The sequence below is a fragment of the Panicum virgatum genome, chromosome 8N, assembly GCF_016808335.1.
Source record: "Panicum virgatum strain AP13 chromosome 8N, P.virgatum_v5, whole genome shotgun sequence".
NCBI classification, from domain to species: domain Eukaryota; kingdom Viridiplantae; phylum Streptophyta; class Magnoliopsida; order Poales; family Poaceae; genus Panicum; species Panicum virgatum.
In genome coordinates, this window is record NC_053152.1 from 42,997,892 (window position 1) to 43,017,466 (window position 19,575).

The 19,575-nt window shown below is 45.4% G+C and overlaps 1 protein-coding gene, 1 long non-coding RNA gene and 1 pseudogene across 3 annotated transcripts; all 3 read right to left on the reverse strand.

Annotated features, from left to right (window-relative positions):
* Positions 1-3,651: 3,651 nt before the first annotated feature.
* LOC120685094 (bifunctional endo-1,4-beta-xylanase XylA-like) lies at positions 3,652-8,847 on the reverse strand. The gene is made up of 3 exons (XM_039966933.1): positions 8,766-8,847; positions 4,154-4,713; positions 3,652-3,888 (listed from the first exon to the last, which is right to left on the reverse strand). The coding sequence occupies exons 1-3, from the start codon at positions 8,845-8,847 to the stop codon at positions 3,652-3,654; spliced, it is 879 nt and encodes a 292-aa protein (XP_039822867.1).
* Positions 8,848-12,022: 3,175 nt separating this feature from the next.
* On the reverse strand, positions 12,023-13,447 carry LOC120685095 (annotated as a pseudogene).
* Positions 13,448-13,630: 183 nt separating this feature from the next.
* LOC120686699 lies at positions 13,631-19,207 on the reverse strand. Of its 2 annotated transcripts, XR_005680324.1 has the most exons (3): positions 18,238-19,206; positions 18,101-18,146; positions 13,631-13,896 (listed from the first exon to the last, which is right to left on the reverse strand). It is a non-coding gene; the product is annotated as an uncharacterized LOC120686699 (long non-coding RNA). The 2 variants fall into 2 exon arrangements; XR_005680323.1 differs by having other exon boundaries at positions 18,101-19,207.
* Between the last annotated feature and the right edge of the window lie 368 nt (positions 19,208-19,575).

Genomic DNA, 19,575 nt, shown 5'->3' on the forward strand with positions numbered 1-19,575 from the left:
CTACACTACCAGATTCAGCCGCTTTGCCGAGTGCCGGTTACACTTGGCAAAGGCCAGTTTGCACTTGGCACTCGGCAAAGGCCGAGACACTCGGCAAATTAGGGTTTTCCGGTAGTGCTAGCTACATCATGCCATCGCACAGTTACCAAGATTGTGAATTAGATAACCGAATTGAAGGAGTGTCATGGTGATGACTTTCCTATCACATCCCAGGACACTCACTCTTTTCTCTTCTGTCATGCCAGCAAATTTAATGGTTGTGACACTCCATCACATTTCCATTGAGATTAGCCTAAACCAGTGAAGGTTCATTTCCTGGTACCTCCAAAGCCCACGCTAGCTTCAAATGATGAAATCAAGGCAAACACATGTCATTAAGGGCAACACTTTCACAAGTAATGTGAAAACAACATTATTACAATTTTTTAGTCTATGCACCACGTGGTCTTACATCTTATGTAGCAAATAAAATAGTACAATGCATGGCATGATGTTAAACATAATGGTTTCATGAAAGGTAGCTAAACCTAATTGAAAGAGTCGTGTTGGTTCAGCTGCACAGGAGACCCCCGCGTCGCTTCCTGCAGGCGACACGGGGGCCGCCGCTCGAGCGCAGTCGCCGGCAAGCCTCCGCACGTCCCCAGCCCCTCGCCGTCGCCCGAGTGGGATGCTGGAAGTCTCGCGCCCGCATGGAGGGCGGCGGCGAGGCACTGTCCGCCGGCGCGGGCATCCTGCTGTGCAGGCGGCGCGATGCTTCTTCTCCAGTGATGTGGGGCCGCCCTGGCCCTTCGGCGGCCGGATCCACCATCCTCAAGGGTGGATCTGCTGCCCCCCTCGCTAGATCTGCTCCTGCTGTGGTGGTTCCGGTGAGGAGCGGCGCCGGTGGCGGCGGCCGCCGCATGGGCATGGCGGCTTGTGTCACGGCACGGGCTGCTTTTGCACGTCGTCCTAGCGTGGGTTGCCGCCCCGGCGACGGCTGCGAAGGCGTGGTGGTGGCCGAGCGACGGGGCAGTGTCCAGTGGGCTTCATGGCAGCGGGGCGAGCTGCGCTAGAAGGCAGTGGCGCGTCGATGCGCCATCGGAGTGGAGCTGAGGAGGTGGCGGTGACGGATAGGTGCAGTGCTGGGCTGCGCCTGCAGAGGCCTGCGGCGCGTCGGCGGCGCTAGATCTGCGTGGGTGTTCTGGCATGGAGGTGTGAGCCACCTGCCAAGCAACACGCTAGCTAGGTGGCGGCGACCACGACCGGCGGCCGGCAAGGGGTGCGGTGGGTGCTGTGTGTCCGGTCCGTGGTCCTCGAAGCTGCGTTTGGTCTGGGCCGATGGTGGCGCGTGACTTCGAGACGACAGACGATGATTGAACAGCTTCGTCCCGACGCGGCATGTTGGGGTGGCACGGCGACGCCACCACCCTCGGTGGTCCGCCTTGGCTGGGTTCCCCGTGCGTTCCAGTTCCGGACTGGACACGCGCGGTGGCTTTGGGTTGTGGGATGCTCTGGGCGAAAGTCCTTGACCGCTAGTCTTGCTGACGGTGATGCCGGCGGCGTCTTCGGGCATCGTTCTCCCCGTTGGGGGCGGCATCTTCGAGCTCCTCCCACGTCTGTTTGGGTCTCTGGGCGAAAGCCCCATCCAGCTCCTGGACGAGCGACGGCGGCGCCACTGGCTTCGTAACCTTCTTGGAGGCGCCGCTCCTTGAGACCCAACGCGGCTTGGGATGTCGGCGGTCGATGGTGGTGACGGACACGTGCAGGAGGTTGAACTTCAAGGGGGTTGACAAGCTCACGCGGTGGCGTCTCGCTTGTTGTGGTGTCGACCAGGGGTTGCAGCATGTCTGTTGGCTTGGCTGCTTGCAGCGGATCGTGACAGCTGGCGCTGCTTAGCGGCTGTCAGTTCGGCGTGGCACAGCGTCTGAGGGCGGCGCTCGCGGCAACGACAACATGGGGCAACTAGGTTTGCAGCAGATTGCGGTGGGTGGCTCAGCGACAATTCTGGTTTGCTTTCACGGTGGCGGAAGCTACGTGCGTGTGTGGAGCAACGTGTTGCTATCAACCGACGGGTGCGTTTCGGCTGTTCAATGAAGATCTTGGAAATAGGGTAACACTATTCATCTTTCTGACGGTAATACAATACACGAATCTGTGGCATGGAGTACTGAGGCGGACGTGGCGAGGCCCCCACGTATGGTGTCTTCGGCGTGGCGACGAGAGTGAGGAGGAGTCCGACGGCGGGGCGAGGCGAGGCCCCCGCGCGTTGTGTTTTCGCGACATCGTCTGCGAGGCATCCAGCGAGAAGTCCGGATTCGGTGGTTCCACTCTATCAGACGGTGGGTACTGTTGCAGCGGCACTATGGCGTTGGGTCCCGTATGGCGGTGGTCTGTTCGGTGCAGGGCTGTCTATTTCCTTTGTTTTCTCCTTCGGCTTTTGACTGCATCTTGGCGGCAACTTCAAGTGCAGGAGAAGGTGGTTTGCCGCACCGATTTGGATTTGTCCGGCCAACGTTTGTATAGCAGAGTTGCCTTGACTGTGTTGATGCCACAATCCAACTGGTCAGGGTCTCTCGAGGTTTGTTTCGAGTTCTCCCCGTGTTGATGTCCCAATCTAACCGGGTGAGTTTGACTTGCAGGGTTTCCCGTGTTGACGTCCCAATCCAACCGGACGAGTCCTGTTTTTTTTATTTCTTTTGTTTTCCAGACTATGGCCTTCCAGGGCCGTTGTCTTGTATTTTTCTTCTATATCAATGAAACTCACACTATCTTGTGTGGTTCGTTAAAAAAAACTAATTGAAAAGATAATTTACTAATTTATTGTATTCCCAAAATAAAAAAATTATATAAATATATATATCTCCTATTACATCTTAGGATCGGAGGTTATATGTAACAATAACTATCTAGATCGATCAACCTAAATGGAGGGCCCACCACATATACTTTACCCCAGCAATTCCTCAAATATATACATGCTTGACGGAGTTGTAAAAAATCTGCCACCTTTTCTGGATTTTGTGATAAAACTCAAATATATACAATTTTCTCGAATACTACGTACGCAGGAGAGCTGCCTATCATAGATCATTTGACAATTAACAGAAACTCAGAACCAGCAGATCATTATATGCATCGTACAGGTGATGCGCTGTTGAATCAGCCTGTACTCGTTTCCAAACTCATACTGGCCGATTTTGGTTGTGCGACATAACAGAGCCCCTAAAATTTAGGGGCCCCAAAATCATGAATTAGGCTGTATGCTGTCGTTCTGTGGTTGGAACACTGGCTCATGAGCAACAGCATAAGCTTTGGATGCAAATGTATTCCAATTTCTGGGAGCTGTTTGGAATGCGGTGATGTAGTAGAAAAAAGATGAAAGAGCATGAAACCTTTAGGTTCAACTTCAAGAAAACTAAACTACTTTGCAATCTTCCTCAAAAGATGAGCAGAGCTAATGTATAAGCATAACCAGGTGAACTTTCTTCAAAAAAAAAAAACCAGGTGCACGATTGCAACAACAAGAAAACCAAGACTACAGCTCCGGAATAGCAGCAGCACAACTCAAACATCTATTTACACAGGTACCAATTTTACCAGCAGCTCACTGACTGCTCAAAGCAAAAGATGCAGCCACTCATCTCTCAACCGAACACGCGGAAATTTCGGCAATCAAGAGCCATCTTCTGTTTTCTGCGCACTTTGGCAGGCCCTGTTCTGCACTGGACGCCATTCCTTCTTTCTTCCTCTAGGATCCTGCCAGCTGCTCCTTCCGAAGACCTCATTCTTGTTCTTCATTTTATTGTTCTTCTGGTGGAAGTGTCCACTGCCGCTCTGTATCCTTCCTGATGTGTGACTTGGATCCTCCTCCTGGTACCTGTTATTGTTGGAGCCATCATATAAATTATTAGAGAAATTATACAATGATTAAAAAAATAGTTCATCTGATAAAATTCTACGGTGGTGGTGAAGTTAGAAAGTACCTAGAATAAAGTACGTGGTACTTCCAAAATGTGAGACCAAGTATCAAAAAGTGAGACCGAATACTAATTTACTTTAATTTTTATAAATATTTTCCATAGATCAATGGCTAGAAAAGAGTTCAAGGTATAAAAGTACTTGAAAGTACCCATTGATACTTTATGATCATTGTAAAAGAGCTCAAATTATTATACCTGTTGTTTGATGCATAGTGGTCGTTGCTCCAGCTGTGCCAACTAGGCTCCTCCGGAGCACGACTCCAACATAAGTTGCTAGTACCCCATTTGCTGGAAGATTCATTGTTCCCTCCCCAAGTGGCATTGGATCCTGGACTGGGTTCCCAGTTCCATTCATTCACTTCAGCCGGCTTTTCTATGTAGATACCCCAGTTTCCAGACTGATTCTGAGTACACATTTTGTCTGAATTATTATCCATGGCTGAATTATTATCCGAGTCAATTGGCAGCCCAAGGTCAGCTACCAACTCAGGGTCAACTTGGCAGTGGTGGTCGACCTTATCGATGTACATATCAGGGTCCGGCAGAGGAATATCAGAATGTTGGCCATGATAGTTAGCCCAGAACTTTGTCTTTGCATTCTGGAAATTCTCAAAGGCTCCTGAATCATCCCACTGCTCAAGGTCATGGAATATCGAAACATATCGCTTGTTTTCGCAGAACCTCTGCCAGGAAATGTTGCCAACATAAGTGCAGAATTCCCTTTCCCATAATGGTACTGACCGGGGCTTTTGTCCTGCATATATGAAAACAAATGTTATAATTTTATGGAGCCGTGTCATGGTAATGAAGGATGATGCAGGATTCGCTAACCTACTGCCTTCAGCAAACTGTAAGAAAAGGAAACATAAATAGATTGTCTTATAGCTAGATTCATCAATACTCTTCTGGGCAAATATGGAAGATACCAGACTGAAGTTTTAGAACAAGTTCACTGTTCGGTAAGGGTAGAAACTGATCAGTACCCAGAGCTGAAACTTTTTTTTTGAACGGACGGCAAGAGCTTTGCCGAATTTTTATTAGAAGATGAGAAGAAAGAAAGGGCAGAGAGCCCCCTCAAACAATACAAAAAAACCCCAGGAAAGCAACTCACTGCAACAAAGGAAAAAATAAAGAAACCATGGGGGTTAACAACCAAACAACAAAACAACTAAACCATGGAAATCTGCTTTTGTTAGGAGGGCTACTTCCTCTTCTGATTTTGATACTTGATTGAAAGTTCTTCTGTTGCGTTCTTTCCAAATATTCCACCAAAAGTAAATGATAATGCCATCGAAAAAAGGTTTGTTATGCTTGTCAAAACCAGCTCTGCATTTTTTCCACCACCCCCTCAGGGTGGTCGTGGCCGTGGTTGGTGGTAGACTCCCAACTTGTAGCCAACTTATGAGTGTATCCCAGCTCGCTCTCGTGAAAATGCAATCTTTGCATAAGTGTGTCAGCATTTTTTGTTCGCTATTACATAGCTTGCATAGCGTGTCTTGTGGCCAGCCCCTTTTCCCCAGATTGTCTGCTGTCAAGATCTTTTTTTGGAGTAGGAGCCAAGCGAAAAAACGGCATTTGGGTTCGGTTTTGGCCTTCCAAATTGGGTGGAACAATGACGTTTTGGTGCGGCCAATGAACTGAATACGATATGCACTTTTTGTTGTGTATTCTCCATTAGGTGTCCATCGCCAAGTGATCTCATCATCTGCATTGATGTCTCTTGCTTGTAGCTGAATCACCTCCCACAACTTTGCATATTCTCTGATTTCCACTCCCGTCGTCAATGGGCGGACTAGGTCTATCCAGTGATTTCCATGCAGCGCCTTTTGTACCGAAAGATTTTTTTCTTCTTGATTTTTGTAATAGATGTGGTGCTAAATTATTTGGTGATGAACCATTCAACCAACTCGAATGCCAGAAAAGTGCTTTGTTACCCTTGCCCACTTTGACAATCGTGGAGGTATGGAATAATTCTTTGTCTGTTTTGTCACAGGGGATCGCTAGTCCTGTCCATGGCCGTTCTTCATTTTTCCATTGGAACCAAAGCCATCTAAGTCTGAGTGCCCTTGCTAGCCGATCAAGGTCGAGTATCCCAAGTCCCCCAAGTCCTTTGGTGTGCACACTGAAGGCCATCTCACTAGGCAATGACCTCTGTTCACTTTGTCTGGCTCATCTCCTCTCCAAAGGAAACTTCTTCTCATCCGATCGATTTGTTTGATCAACCATTTTTGGGTTGGGAACACTGTTAGATGATAGATTGGCTGCAATGTAAGCACGCTTTTGACGAGCGTTTCTCTTCCTGCCGTTGATAACATTTTCCCTTTCCACCCTGGTAATCTCTTCCCAATCTTGTCAAGGAGCGGCTGCACATCTACACTCCGAAGCTTGCGAGTGTGTAGTGGTAAGCCCAGATATTTGCCGGAGAATGAGGAAACTTTCCCTGGGAAATCTATCAAAGCATTGGATATGTCCTCGGTGCATCGAATCAGAAATATTTCTGTTTTGTTCATGTTGACTTTTAGTCCCGAACATCTCGCAAAGACTTGTAACAGTTGGCCAATGCAACTCTATTCTTCATGGTCCGGGTTTGCAAAGAGGGCTGCATCATCTGCATATAGGGAACATCTTAATTTTGCCGCCTTTGGGAGGACCTGGTGAATTATGTTTCTTTGGGCTGCTAGCTCTATTATTTTTTGAAGGGGATCAATGGCTAGAAGCTGAAATTTTTTACAATCATCCATGTGTATGACCGCAAAGAAAGACAAGTTCAGAAGCTGTTATGTACCCATTCAAGGTTCCTTATAAACAGATATATCTCAAAATAAGTTCATGTGTTAATCACATGGCAATATAAAAGGATGCCCATTTAATTTGCAGCATTAAATATACAAATTGGTTATGTGGCACGCTCTAATTACTGGAAGGGAATGTCATTTCAAATCTATGCTGACCTCTGCACCAATAATTCTGACTTCACCAGTGAAATGGTGATAGCTGCCCTTTTATTCTTAAAAGTTGATAAATAAACAAATATACAACAAAACCTTCCAATATTACAAAAAACGTGGACAACTACTCATATTGCTGAAATAGCTAATGGTATCCAACCATGATGTAATAAATTCATGACAATGAGAAGTCTAAAACACTAAAACTGGAAATTTGAAATGCAGTTCAAAGGAAGAAGGTCGATAGGACAAAAGCTATGCCCAAGAAAGAAAGACAGGTTCTTCCATTATGTCTATGTTCTGGTTTTATCTGCTGTGATTGTTCTGTAACCTTATTTTGGTTCCAACACATAAAGCAGGGCGCCTATCCTACGCGCTCCAAAAAGAGTAGTTAAAACCATAGTGGGCAAGGAACATTAAGTTTCTTTTCTTGTGTGAAGATTGTTGGAACCTTTATATGTTCTTGGCTAAATTTATTTTTAAGGCTTCCTGATATTTAATGGAGTTTGTGTGCCCTGTATTTCTTTTTACAAAATTTCATTTTTCTCCTATAAGGGTTTCATTAGCAAACATATCGAGGCTACTCCATCTAGAATCGACTATAAACTAGGCATTCTAGCAAAGTGCAGAAAAGGACAAATTAATTAAAGATGATGCACAAAGCTTGAAGTGAGCCTTAAATGTTGTTCTACCAGCTCCGGAAAAAAATAGGCAATGCAGAACCATAGTGGCAACCTCTACCCCCATGCAGCTCATGGATATAAACTCATTAATTTGTGGGAGTGGTTTTCCACTACATCTTCAATTCAAATTAAAGAAGATCAAGCATGAAGGAAAAAGTTGGACAATCAATTTATAGCATGCTAAATTGGGCAGTTTCCTACATGATTGATTCACTATGTCATTTTATTATTGTAACAATTATCATGCAAGAATAAAAGCGAGCATGTGCCTATTTTTAAGAAGAAAACAACTTTAAGGTTCTATTGCTTGGGGAAAAAGATAGACACCATGTTTGGGACTAATGGTCATACCTCCATTGGCACGAGTACGGACAAACCGGTTGCTTAATTAGGAAGGGACTTGCGACTAACCGTTTCAGCAAAGCGCAAAAAGGACAAATTAATCAAAGATGGCGCACAAGGCGCGAAGTGAGGCTTGAATCTAGAAGGTCCCGACCATTGGATCTATGAAGAGCGCAAAGCAAACCGTTCTAAGTGTGGCCAACTAAAAGAAGCAAACATTCAAAATACATCTTGAAAACAGTGCAGTGCATGATTTTTATAGATCTCTACTTCCATGTAACATCAAGATTGTTTTGTGTTAATTGCATACATTAGCACAGCTGCACTTTGCAACACACCAGTCCCCTCAAGATTCCTAGCTGTTTCCCCAATCCGGAGTGTGGCCCTCTCGAGTTTCGACTGTCTGAACTGTTTGCTGAAATCTTACAACACTCGAGAGAGGGCCTGAGCCTGAGGCAATAGACTGTAGTTTCCATTAGCTACCCTGATGTTGTTCGAAAAAAAAATAGCTACTCTGATAGTCTGATCTAAAGCTCGAATCAGTGATCAGCTAGCTCACCAGAAAATCTCCATTCACAAGAATCAAGAGAAGAAAACGCCGAGGTCAGTGATGAACTTGTTGTAAAATGTATTGAAACATTCTGATGGGCCACTTCAGGGCCGGATGAAATGAAAATTCAGGTGGGGATTCTCTCCCCTCCGGTGACCTTAAAAAAAAACGCCGAGGTCGAACAAGTTGGAAACCGATCGTAACCGAGATAGAGATTACGGGATGATAGAACCCAGAAACCAAATCGGAACATGGGGCTGGAGCGAAAGGCACCCGTCCGTACCGTGAGCATGCGGAGGGAGAGGAGGACGCCAAGGGCGGTCGAGCTGCCTCCTCGCATAACGCGACCGATTCCGACCCCCCATCTCGAATTGAGAAGAGAGGATCGGCGGAGGAGGACGACCCAGTCCCCAACTCGACGATTCACCGAAGCTCCCGAGTGGCAAGGGCACCGAGCCACAAGGCAGGCCAAGAACTGGCTCCTGAAGTCCTGATGCTGCTAGGAATAATCCATCGCCGCCGCGAGATCGGGTGGGTGTCCCGCTGCCTGTGCCCGTGACGGTGCCTTCTCCGGGAGTGTATCCACACAGCCGAGAGCGGAAAGGGCCGGGCAAGCAGACAGCTGCGAGTGCGCGAGGCACGAGGAACGAGAGGGAGAGACGATCGAAGACGGCAAGTGATGGATGAAACCGCCGTTGAGAGCAAGTCTGAAACGTGGACGCTGCCTACCAATGCAAGCAAGTGGCTCTTTTGGGGCCAGGCCAGGCCCGTTGAGGCCCATGGTATACTTGGGCCCGGAATATCTAGTAGGCCTTTATTCTTAATTGAGAGGCTTTGCATTAATTCTCATTTTCTCAAAAAAAAAATTAATTCTCATGAGACGTGTTAGAAACCAGTGTTATGCTTTGCATTAATTCATTTGCAGTGCAGGAACTGTTTCTCGTAGCCAAGATAGCAGCCTCCGTTGGGTCTACCCAACACCGCATATAAACTACAAGATGAAGATCTGGTGGTGACATAATTTTGTACCGCCAAGAACATTAAAAGATGGATTGATACAGTGGAAACATTAATTAGTCGATCACATACTTAATTACTGCTTACTGTCTATGTTGCCATGAACCTTTATTTTCCTTGCTGAAAATAAAGGGCGATATGAGTGCAAGCATTAAGAACGGTGCATTGCAACTGAACATGAAAGAGTAGTACACTGACTGTACACACACAGGTATTTGGGACCCTGCTGGTTGCTCTCGCTCACAGTGACGTCTGATGCTGATCGAGGTGACTATACTTGTTGTGAGTTATCTCATCGCACTCCTAGCAAGGCGATGAAGTTTACAGCAACACCACCATGACTTCTGTTATTTGAATTCAAATACAATGCATGGAGAGGAGTTAATAGTGATCACACAACATTCTAATGAAATACAGACATGTAGGCCAAATCCTAGGCGTACACACATTTATACACCCTTGTCTACTTTGGAATTTTGGATACAAACAAGATGCACGCCAGGTGTTCCCCCCAGCAACTCGACGGGGGCGAGCGCTGCGGCTTGCAACGGGCCAACGGCGACACCATGGTGAAGCTGCCCATTGGGCCGGGTAAGGTTATACATCGCTGCAGGCGATAATAATAGAAAATTGATGACATCATAAAACGTGAAGAATGAAGAAATTCTAATTTTGACTACCACCAATAGATCCGAGGGGATTTCTAATCCGAGCGCCCTCGCCAGGAGGCTTATTATACCTGTGCGTTGCTATGAACAAAAATAGTATAAATATCAGATATGTATAGTTGCCCGTGTGTTAATTTGTAGAAATCTACATGATCAAATGGTGGATGGAGTGAGCTGGTCCGACTCGCATACGAGATGGACTAAGGCCCTCCTGTCACTCCTGTCAATAACACGAGACGGATCAAAAATTGAGGTGGAAATCTTACCCACTTTAGAAACAGGTACAACTATAGGCAAATTTGATCATGCATTGCTACGGATAAAGTTGGTATAAGTATCAGATACATACAGCTGTCCGTACATTATTTTATATAGAGATCTACGTGACCGAGTTGTGGATGAAGGGATGTGGTCCGACTCGCATATAGATATAAGACGGATTAAATCAAAAATTTAGATAGAAACTTTTACTCGCTTTAAAAATTAGTATATATTCATTCTAATTATTAATCCATACGGGAGCACGGGTTGATAGGCTAATACAATATAAAAAAAGTAAACAAAAAGGATACGGACTCCAACTAGCAACTAGGCTCGTGTATCTCATATACATGCACGATAAGCATAGTACTCATCCTCTCATAGAAAATAAAAACATATGTACATAGACAGCAGCTAGCTTGCGCCGCTATCGCGTCGCGCGCTACGAAGCCAGTTCATCCGGGAAGAGATGCTTCACGTGTGGAAAAGAAAAACGAAAGGGAGAAAAGGCACCTATAGGGCCCACGCACGATGTCGCTGTCTCATCGATCTTCGGGAAGCTTGCTAGCGCTCGCGCGTAGGAATGGATTTGCGATAGATCCTTATTTAGGTTTGTGTGAATTTCCTACAGGAATTAAAGGTAAACAATAGCGTATTATATTTAGAGAAATTTTACAATCATTGAAAATAATAGGAGTCATCCATCTGATAAAATCATACGGTAGTGAAGGTAGGAAGTACCTAGAATAAAGTATCTGGTACTTTCAAAATATGGAACCAAGTATCAAAAAGTGGGACCGAATACTAATTTAGTTTAATTTTTATGAATACTTCCAATAGATCAACAGCTAAAAAAAATTAAGGTAATATTTATGCATTGCATTAAGATGTTCACGCTATCATTAGCAAAGAAATAATTTTTAATGATTACACGGAAGCATTTCAACCGTTTAGTTCGCACCCCAACGACAATCATGCCATCATAAAAACTTTTATTTTCAGTATCGGGTTGGGAACGCACAGTGTAAAAGATTATCCAAAAGTATGACACGTCGGACCGGGCTTTGGTTGGACATGAAAACCCACATATATCGGATTGTATGTGGGACGTGACTAATGGGCCATGCCATGTCGGGCCGGGCCTTGGTGGAAGTGGGTCGGTCCCTTATTATTAGAGACGGTCCATATTGCCAATCGATGGTAGAATATTTTTTAAAGTTGCAAGTCAACAAGTAAAGGTGAAACTAACAGCAATATCCTGTTACAAACTGCCACTAATATCTTTTTTCTACTACTAGGTTCATACCTGTGCGTTGCCACGGACAGTCAAAAGAGGAGCGTGAAAATATGGAATTTTTGAGCTATTATTTATCTCCAAACAACTGCAAATCTGCATACTAATTTATAAATCATACTCACAAATTGTAGTTCAGTATCTCGCTAGCGGCATCAAACATATTAGTGGCTGCACTTGTTTGACTGGTGGCTTGATTGACTGGCATAAGTGCCATCGCAAGGCATCTAACGATGGGACGACACGACTACACGTGAGACACCAAGAAATTACTATTTTACCATGATGAACACCATGATGTCATCAAATACACTTATACTTTGTTGCCCCTAAGACCATTTAATGCATTGAAACAATGTGAACTGGAGAACAAAAATAGTGAACTTCTGAAGTGGTAAGGAAAACATACCGGGAAAGTAAGAGCAATGTGATTTAGTAAACCTGAAATCACACAGTAGTATCCAAACATCTGCTCAACCACCAGCATATCTTCAAAAAAAGATGATAGAGCTAGATGAGCAAGATCTGCAGGTTTATCTATGTATGCTCATTACCATCGTCAATTTGTCAATAACTCAATCCCACTTTCTTCGAACTCTGAACTCAGCAAGGTCAATTGACAAACCACACATCATCGAATCAAATCACATCAGAGCAACATCACTTCCATCCCCTCACTGAATTGTCCTTGTGAGTTTGCACTTGGAGATGAAGAGGGTGTCAGTGTAGTTCAACCGGCACAGCTTGAGCAGCTCTGAGGCTTTCTGCTTCAGCTCCGACGCACAACCACTCTGGATGACAAGTAGAAGCTTGGCAGCCAACCCAGCCTCCACGGCAACAAGTGCACACTCTTCAGGCACCATCCGACACACTGTCCACAGCATTGACAGCGCTCGTCGTGTGCATGCCTCTGAAACTCATCAGCAAGCGGATGGCATTGGGTATTGTCCGCGGGCAATCCTTGAGAGCCGCCCTGCCCTCTGGAACTGTAGACAGGGCATCCAAGATGTCCAAGGCCGGCTCGACACACTCGGTTGCTAGCTCCAGCAACAATTCCACCAGCTGTGGAATCGCACCAATCTAAAAATCATACTCCTTGCCGACCCACGCACTGCACAAATGAATTCAGCAGCTCCGCAACCACGTGCCGCTTGTCCCGGATGAGGCACATGACACTGACCAAGAGGCTCAGGCTCGCAACCGTCTCCGGCTGGAAACCCCCCTCATACATGAGGATGCGGATGAGGCGGACACGGTTGATCTTGGTGTCTGCCGCCCCCTCGTTGAGCATATCCACCACGAGTGGCACCTTCTCCAGCTGCATGAGCATGGTCTTCGCGTCGGCATCGAGCGTCAGGCCGCTGAAGAGAATGGCGACGGCCTCGGTCCCCACGGCGTGGGACATGAAGGGGCTGAGCAGCGAAGTCAAAAGGGTCACGCCCCAACCTCGACGATGGCCTTGGTGACGGACTGATGGGATGGGTGGCGACGAGGGTGCGCAGTTCCCGGAGCACGGCGATGCGGGCCTGGCTATGAAACAAAATTGAGTATGAAACTAAAAAGGAAATGCAGTACCTGGAAAAAAATACATTGCAGTATATCTAGGATTGTATAGATAGATACCTACCAACTTACAGAGAATAACAAGAATGTTTAAATATATGTCAGGCCCAGTCTAGTGATAATATAGCTCTTTCCTTTATTTCACAATCTATGTCACCTCATTTGGTACAAATTCAATGGTCAACTTCAGTTCAATCTGATTGGCCAGAAAATCATGAACACGACAAATGAGTCTGAAAAGTTCACAGCGAAAAAATGGAGAGCTAGCAGCACAAATCAAGAACATAGTAAAAAATTTGAATATTGTATGCCAGCCCAGTCCTTATCAATCCAAACTTCCAAAAGAAGATCTGTCGACTGAAGCACTGGCTATCTGAGTTATTAATAGTTGTATCATTTGCAATCCATTTTAAAACAAAAGTGTGGTCATTAAGGTCAACCCTTCAAAGTTCACATTCATAGATAATATTATGTACTCTTGCAATTTTGTTCCCTCAAACTAACCTTTCCAAAAAAAGGCTTCCAAACTTTTGACTCCCTGATCACCTAGTGTACTGCTATTCACGCTCAAGTTGTTTGCATAGTCAATTAGTAATAAACTAAAGGGGTGCCTGCAAAAATAAGAGAATGTTTTGAGCAACTGCGATCCATGTTACTACATTCTGTTTCATATGGGCATATGGCTTGGGCAATTCGTAACAAATGGTAAAAAGATCAAGGATACTTACTTGAATGTTTCCTTAAATTATTGCATTGAAATTTTATGGGTCCGGTGGCAATGCATAGAAAAGTAGTAGAGGTATAAATCTAAGATTGTCGCTTCAAACAAATAAATCTATGAGAATTGATGTGGCTAGCTGGCTGCCCATTGCAATACTCCACTATAGCTTTTGCGATATTGCATTGACAGAGCCACTATTGTGAACAATAAAAGTTGTATTGGCCGCTATTCTCTAAAAGCCACTATGCCAGAATCGCATAAAGATGACACAGCATTTGGCGACGCTGATTTGAACCGCGCCACCAAAAAACTTTTGGTGATGCGCCCGAACTACCCGCGTCACCTATGTAGTAGCTACAGCCGAGGAACCTCAAAACGCATCACCTATATCGGGTAATCGGAGACTCTGGTAGAACAAACGCGTCACCAAAAATGACCTCAACAATAGGTGACGCGTTTTTTCAACTAGCGTCATCGATAGTGTTCGTAAAAGGTGACGCGTATTGAACTGTACGCGTCTCCGATAATGGAATTGACATCAGTGACGATATGCTTGTGCACTCGCGTCTCCAATGAGCACGTCACCTTTTGTCATCTGCAATAATACCACTCGCTGTTCTGCTCTGATGTCAGTGCTCGCGGACAGTCCACACTCGCTCCCTGCCTACCGGCCAGCCGGCGTGCGGCGCAGCCTTACTCCGCCGGCGTGGAATCCGCGCGCCGCCGGCGGCTAGCGGGTGACGGAATACCTGCCAATCAACAAACTGATTATCAGGATGCTAGTCAGGATGGCGGTCAGGATGGCAGTCAGGATGGCGGTCATGATGGCAGTCAGGATGGTGGTGAGGCTCTCGGGAATGATAGTGAGGATGACTTAGTTCACATTGGTGACAATTATGTGCATATTGCTGACCAGTTGGAGGAGTTGGTGCGGGAGTTGGTGCGTGACGCCATGGGATATGATGGGCATACTAGTAATGAGTTGGAGAAATTAAAAACTTTGGTGACAGATATGAAGACCCCACTGTATCCCGGCTGCAAAGAAAAGTACACTAAGCTTTTCACTTCACTTAAGCTTCTCCAGCTAAAGGCTACCCATCATATAACTGATCGAGGCTTCAAGGCTTTGTTGGATCTGCTAAGGGACATGCTGCCACAGGGAAATGAGATACCAAAGAACACCTATGAGGCCAAGCAGAATGTTTGCCCTTTAGGACTTGAGGTTGAAAAGATTCATGCTTGTAGGAACGATTGCATCCTGTACCAGGGTGATTATGCAGATCTAACTGAGTGCCTCGAGTGTTCAACTCCTCGATACAAGCGTAGAAATGATGGTGGTGATGAGAAAAGGAGGCATGAAGCTCCTCAAAAGGTGGCATGGTATTTCCCAATAATTCCTCGCATAAGGTGTTTGTTTGCATCAAGCAAGGATGCACAGCTATTGCGATGGCACAAGGAGGGCCGCAAGCAAGATGATCTTATAAGGCACTCGGCTGATTCAAGCCAGTGGCACATCATTGACTACATCTATGAACAGTTTTCTAAGGACCCAAGGAATCTTCGGTTCGCTCTAAGCACTGATGGGATGAACCCATTCGGTCACATGAGCAGCTCGCACAGCATGTGGCCGGTGCTACTATCAATCTACAACCTGCCGCCCTGGCTTTGCAACAAAAGGAAATACATGATGATGTCGATACTCATCTCAGGACCACATCGGCCAGGCATTGATATCGATGTGTACATGAGACCACTTGTGGATGATCTGAAAAAACTATGGTCAACATGTGTCACCGTCTATGATGCGTAAAAGAGAGAACAATTCACACTACATGGCATGTTGTTCACCACCATTACTGATATTCCAGGTGGCCGTTCTATGTCTGGTCAGTCTAAAGGGGACAAGGATTGCATCCATTGCTTAGATGACACCGAGACTCTTTGGCTCAACAATTCACAGAAACAGGTATACGTATGGCATCGGCGTTTCCTCCCCGCGTCCCATGGGTACCGAGGCATGAAATGTCAAATTGATGGCACTAGGGAGGAAGGGAAAGCTCCAAGGCATTTTAGTGGGAGTACGTCTACAAACAGGTCAAGGATCTCGCCGTTGCACATGGGAAGAAAAGCACTACCATCGGAGGAAAGAGAAAGCGGGATAAACAAGATGATCCAAAGAAGACAAAGCGGGAAAATAAACTAGATGATCCAAAGATCAGGTGGAAAAAGAAGTCAATCCTATGGGAGCTACCTTATTGGTACATGTCACAAAGTTTCCAGTAAGTGCATGAACAACACAGTTATCTTTATGTTAGTTTATACTTAACTTGAGGCAAATTTTGTTGTGAGTCAACCCACATGTGCATAGTGGCATAGTGGTCTGCAAGCAATGCCATAGCCCAGGAATAAACTTCTATAGTACCCTATTTAACCTAGCTCAGAATAACATCAAAGTTGTGATAATCAAACTGTAAAATTTTTTGCAGTGCCACCAGCAACCTGCGGTCGGCAATGAAAGTGGGTTCTACACAGCCAATCATATGATGGAGGCTCTGCGAATACTAGATGTCGAAAATCCCAAGGTACATATGTGCTAAACATGTCATTTCTGAATGTTTGTTGTAGCTGCATGTAGAACATATCATTTCTGAAAGTTTCTGAACATTTCCTAAGGTACACAGCCAATCTAAATTAGAAATTACAATATCTGAATGTTTGTTCTCAATGTTTTTTCTGAATGTTTGTTTCTGAAATGATATTAAGTGAAAACGCAGACTGTTACTTGTTCTTAGGTTGTGAAAATGCTGTGGGGAATTCCTGTACTATCCAGAATAGTTGATAGTTTCCACTTTCCAGTTTCAGCAAAGCATAAAACTAATCATTTTTTATTGATTTAAGACTAGTATTGCAACTGCCACTTAATAGTTCATTTTCAGAAAAAACTTGTGTAGTTGATTGTTGAACTGTTGAACTGTTGAAGCTGCAGCTGATTGTGTTTATGGACAATGCACTAGAAACTTGTGCAAGTAGCTTTAGCTAGATCTTGCAGCTTGTACAGCATTTTGTACATGTGTTTCATACAAACTGATACCTACCTCTTATTGTATGTACACAGGAGTTCGAAGTATCAACTACTCCCCTTGACAAAGATGAGTTACTCAAAATTCAAGAAAAAATTGCTTCATTCATCATGGACCAGGTCATTAGTAACAATGGGGATCACCACTACCAAAATCCACGTTTCTCAGCACGTTAGGTAATGATGTGTGAAGTGCAAGAACATGAGATTAACCTATGTGATGTACTCTGAAGAATTATCTCTTATGTTGTCACCTGTTATTTGTGTTGCTACTTGTGTGATGAACCTAGTTAACATACAGTAAACTTCTTGTGATGGAATCTATGTGCAATGCATGTGTGATATGGCTTTGTGAAATGTGGCTGTGTGAAATTTGCTGTGATAATCATATGTGCCTGTGTGATAATCGTGGGAAATGTGAAACGCATTTGTGATATGGAACGTCTGTGGCATGTGGCATGAAGCAGGTGGTCAAAAAAAAATTGAGATTGCAGACGCGTCTAGACTTCTAGTGTCTGTCAATATGTAAGTTATCGGTGACGCGGATCAAAGATCTGTGTCACCTAAGATAAGTTACCGGAGACACGATTTATAAGGAAGCATCACCAAAACTGAACAGTTAGCAGACACGGATTTTTCACGCGTCACCAATATAACGTTATAGGAGACGTGGAGATGAAAATGCGTCACCAATTAACAGATATAGGAGACGCGGAATTCCGAAGTAACGTCACTGTTTGACGATATGGGAGACGCGGGTACATAAGAACCGCGTCTCCGAAAAGTCGTCATTGGTGACGCGAGAAATCCACGTCACCAATGACATTCACATCGGTGACGAAAATTTGGTGACGCGATTTTTTTTCGTCTCCGATGCGTGTTTTTCCGCGTCTCCAATTTGCGATTCTGGCATAGTGAGCCAAGATACAGAATATTGACAGAGCCATTATCCAAAAGCCAAGATACTCTAATATTGACAGAGCCATCATCCAAAAGCCAAGATACAAGAACTCACCCGTCACCATACACTCCTCAAAGCATCACAACAGGAAGTCATCCATCTGCAGCAATAGCAGAGACAAACTAACGGAAATAGCAAGACAGCAATTATTTTTGCATGATCGCGATATGGAAAATATAAGAGAAACATACCTTTATTTCGGTTCCTTGAACCTCAGCAACTTTGATGCAATTACTACTATTTAGAGGACCAATCATCCCATTCAAGTTAGTAGATGTTGTCCATGTGCTTTGCACTGAAAGTTCAGGCACATGGCACAAGCACAAATTCACAATCAATTTCATATCGCTGAGCATTTGATCGGAGTAACTTAAACAACATGTTATACTTTTGGGGAACACATATAGCATGCAGAATGCTTGTATGCTACAAATAATTCATACTATTCCATTTCCATGTACGCACACAAACATTGGTTTTCAAAAGAAAAAAACAACCACAAGCAGAAACCTCCAAAATGATGCAATTTTGGGATTGGAACCTGAACGGAGCGTGCATATACGTGCGAATCAATTGCAATCATTCAAAGTGAACTTATGATCCAAACGTAGTGAAGCCTCAAGTGGCAGGGATGGAACCACATGCACAGAACAAGCCCGACAATACTGAACCCTATCGGTACGCATTGCCGTCAGTGCACAATAGATCGCAGGATGAAAAGGGCAGTAAGGGCTGTGAGGCGGATCACCTGACACATGAAAGGGGAGTGGATCGACCTTGCGCCTCCTTGATGTTGGTCCATCATCACGAATCTCGCCGCCGCCACTGCCACGGAGCCCACGGATCGTGAGACGCCTTCCGCAGATTAAGCATCCTCACAGCTGAAGCACAACTGATCTAGCGCGTGCGACGGTAGGGACGGCGGCATCACTGTGGCAGGCGTGCACGCATCGGCGGGCAGCGGAGGCAGCGGCACCACGGCTTGGGGCGTGGGGGAGGCAGGGGGCGGGGGAGAGAGAGAGAGAGAGGTGGCCTTGGGCATCAACTCGCACGACTAATCTCGGGAGGACGGCCATGGATCTGCGGCGCGTGCGGCGGTGGGGATGGCGGCATCACTGTGGCAGGGCGGCGTGGATCTGCGGCGCGCGCGCCGATGGGCAGCGGAGGCGGCGGCACCGCGGCAGTTGGGCGTGGGGGAGGCGGGGGCGATGGACGGGTGACGGACAGATCGCAAACGAAGCAAATCGGACGGTGCACCGACGCCCGTGGTCGGACGATACGAAGGTCGCACCAGACGGATGACGAACGAAAAAAAAAGTGACCCTTACCTTCTTTTTTTAGTACTAGTAGAGAAGAGATAGAAATTGTATCCTGACATTGTTCTTCTTAACTGAATCAATTACTACTTTCCATAAGTGCTAAGAAAAATATCCATTCAATTGTACCTCTACATAGATAGTGTTCAATACGAGAAGTTGACTTAGTGCAACTGGCTATTGTGCTTGGGAAAGAGTTTTTTTTCGCGACCG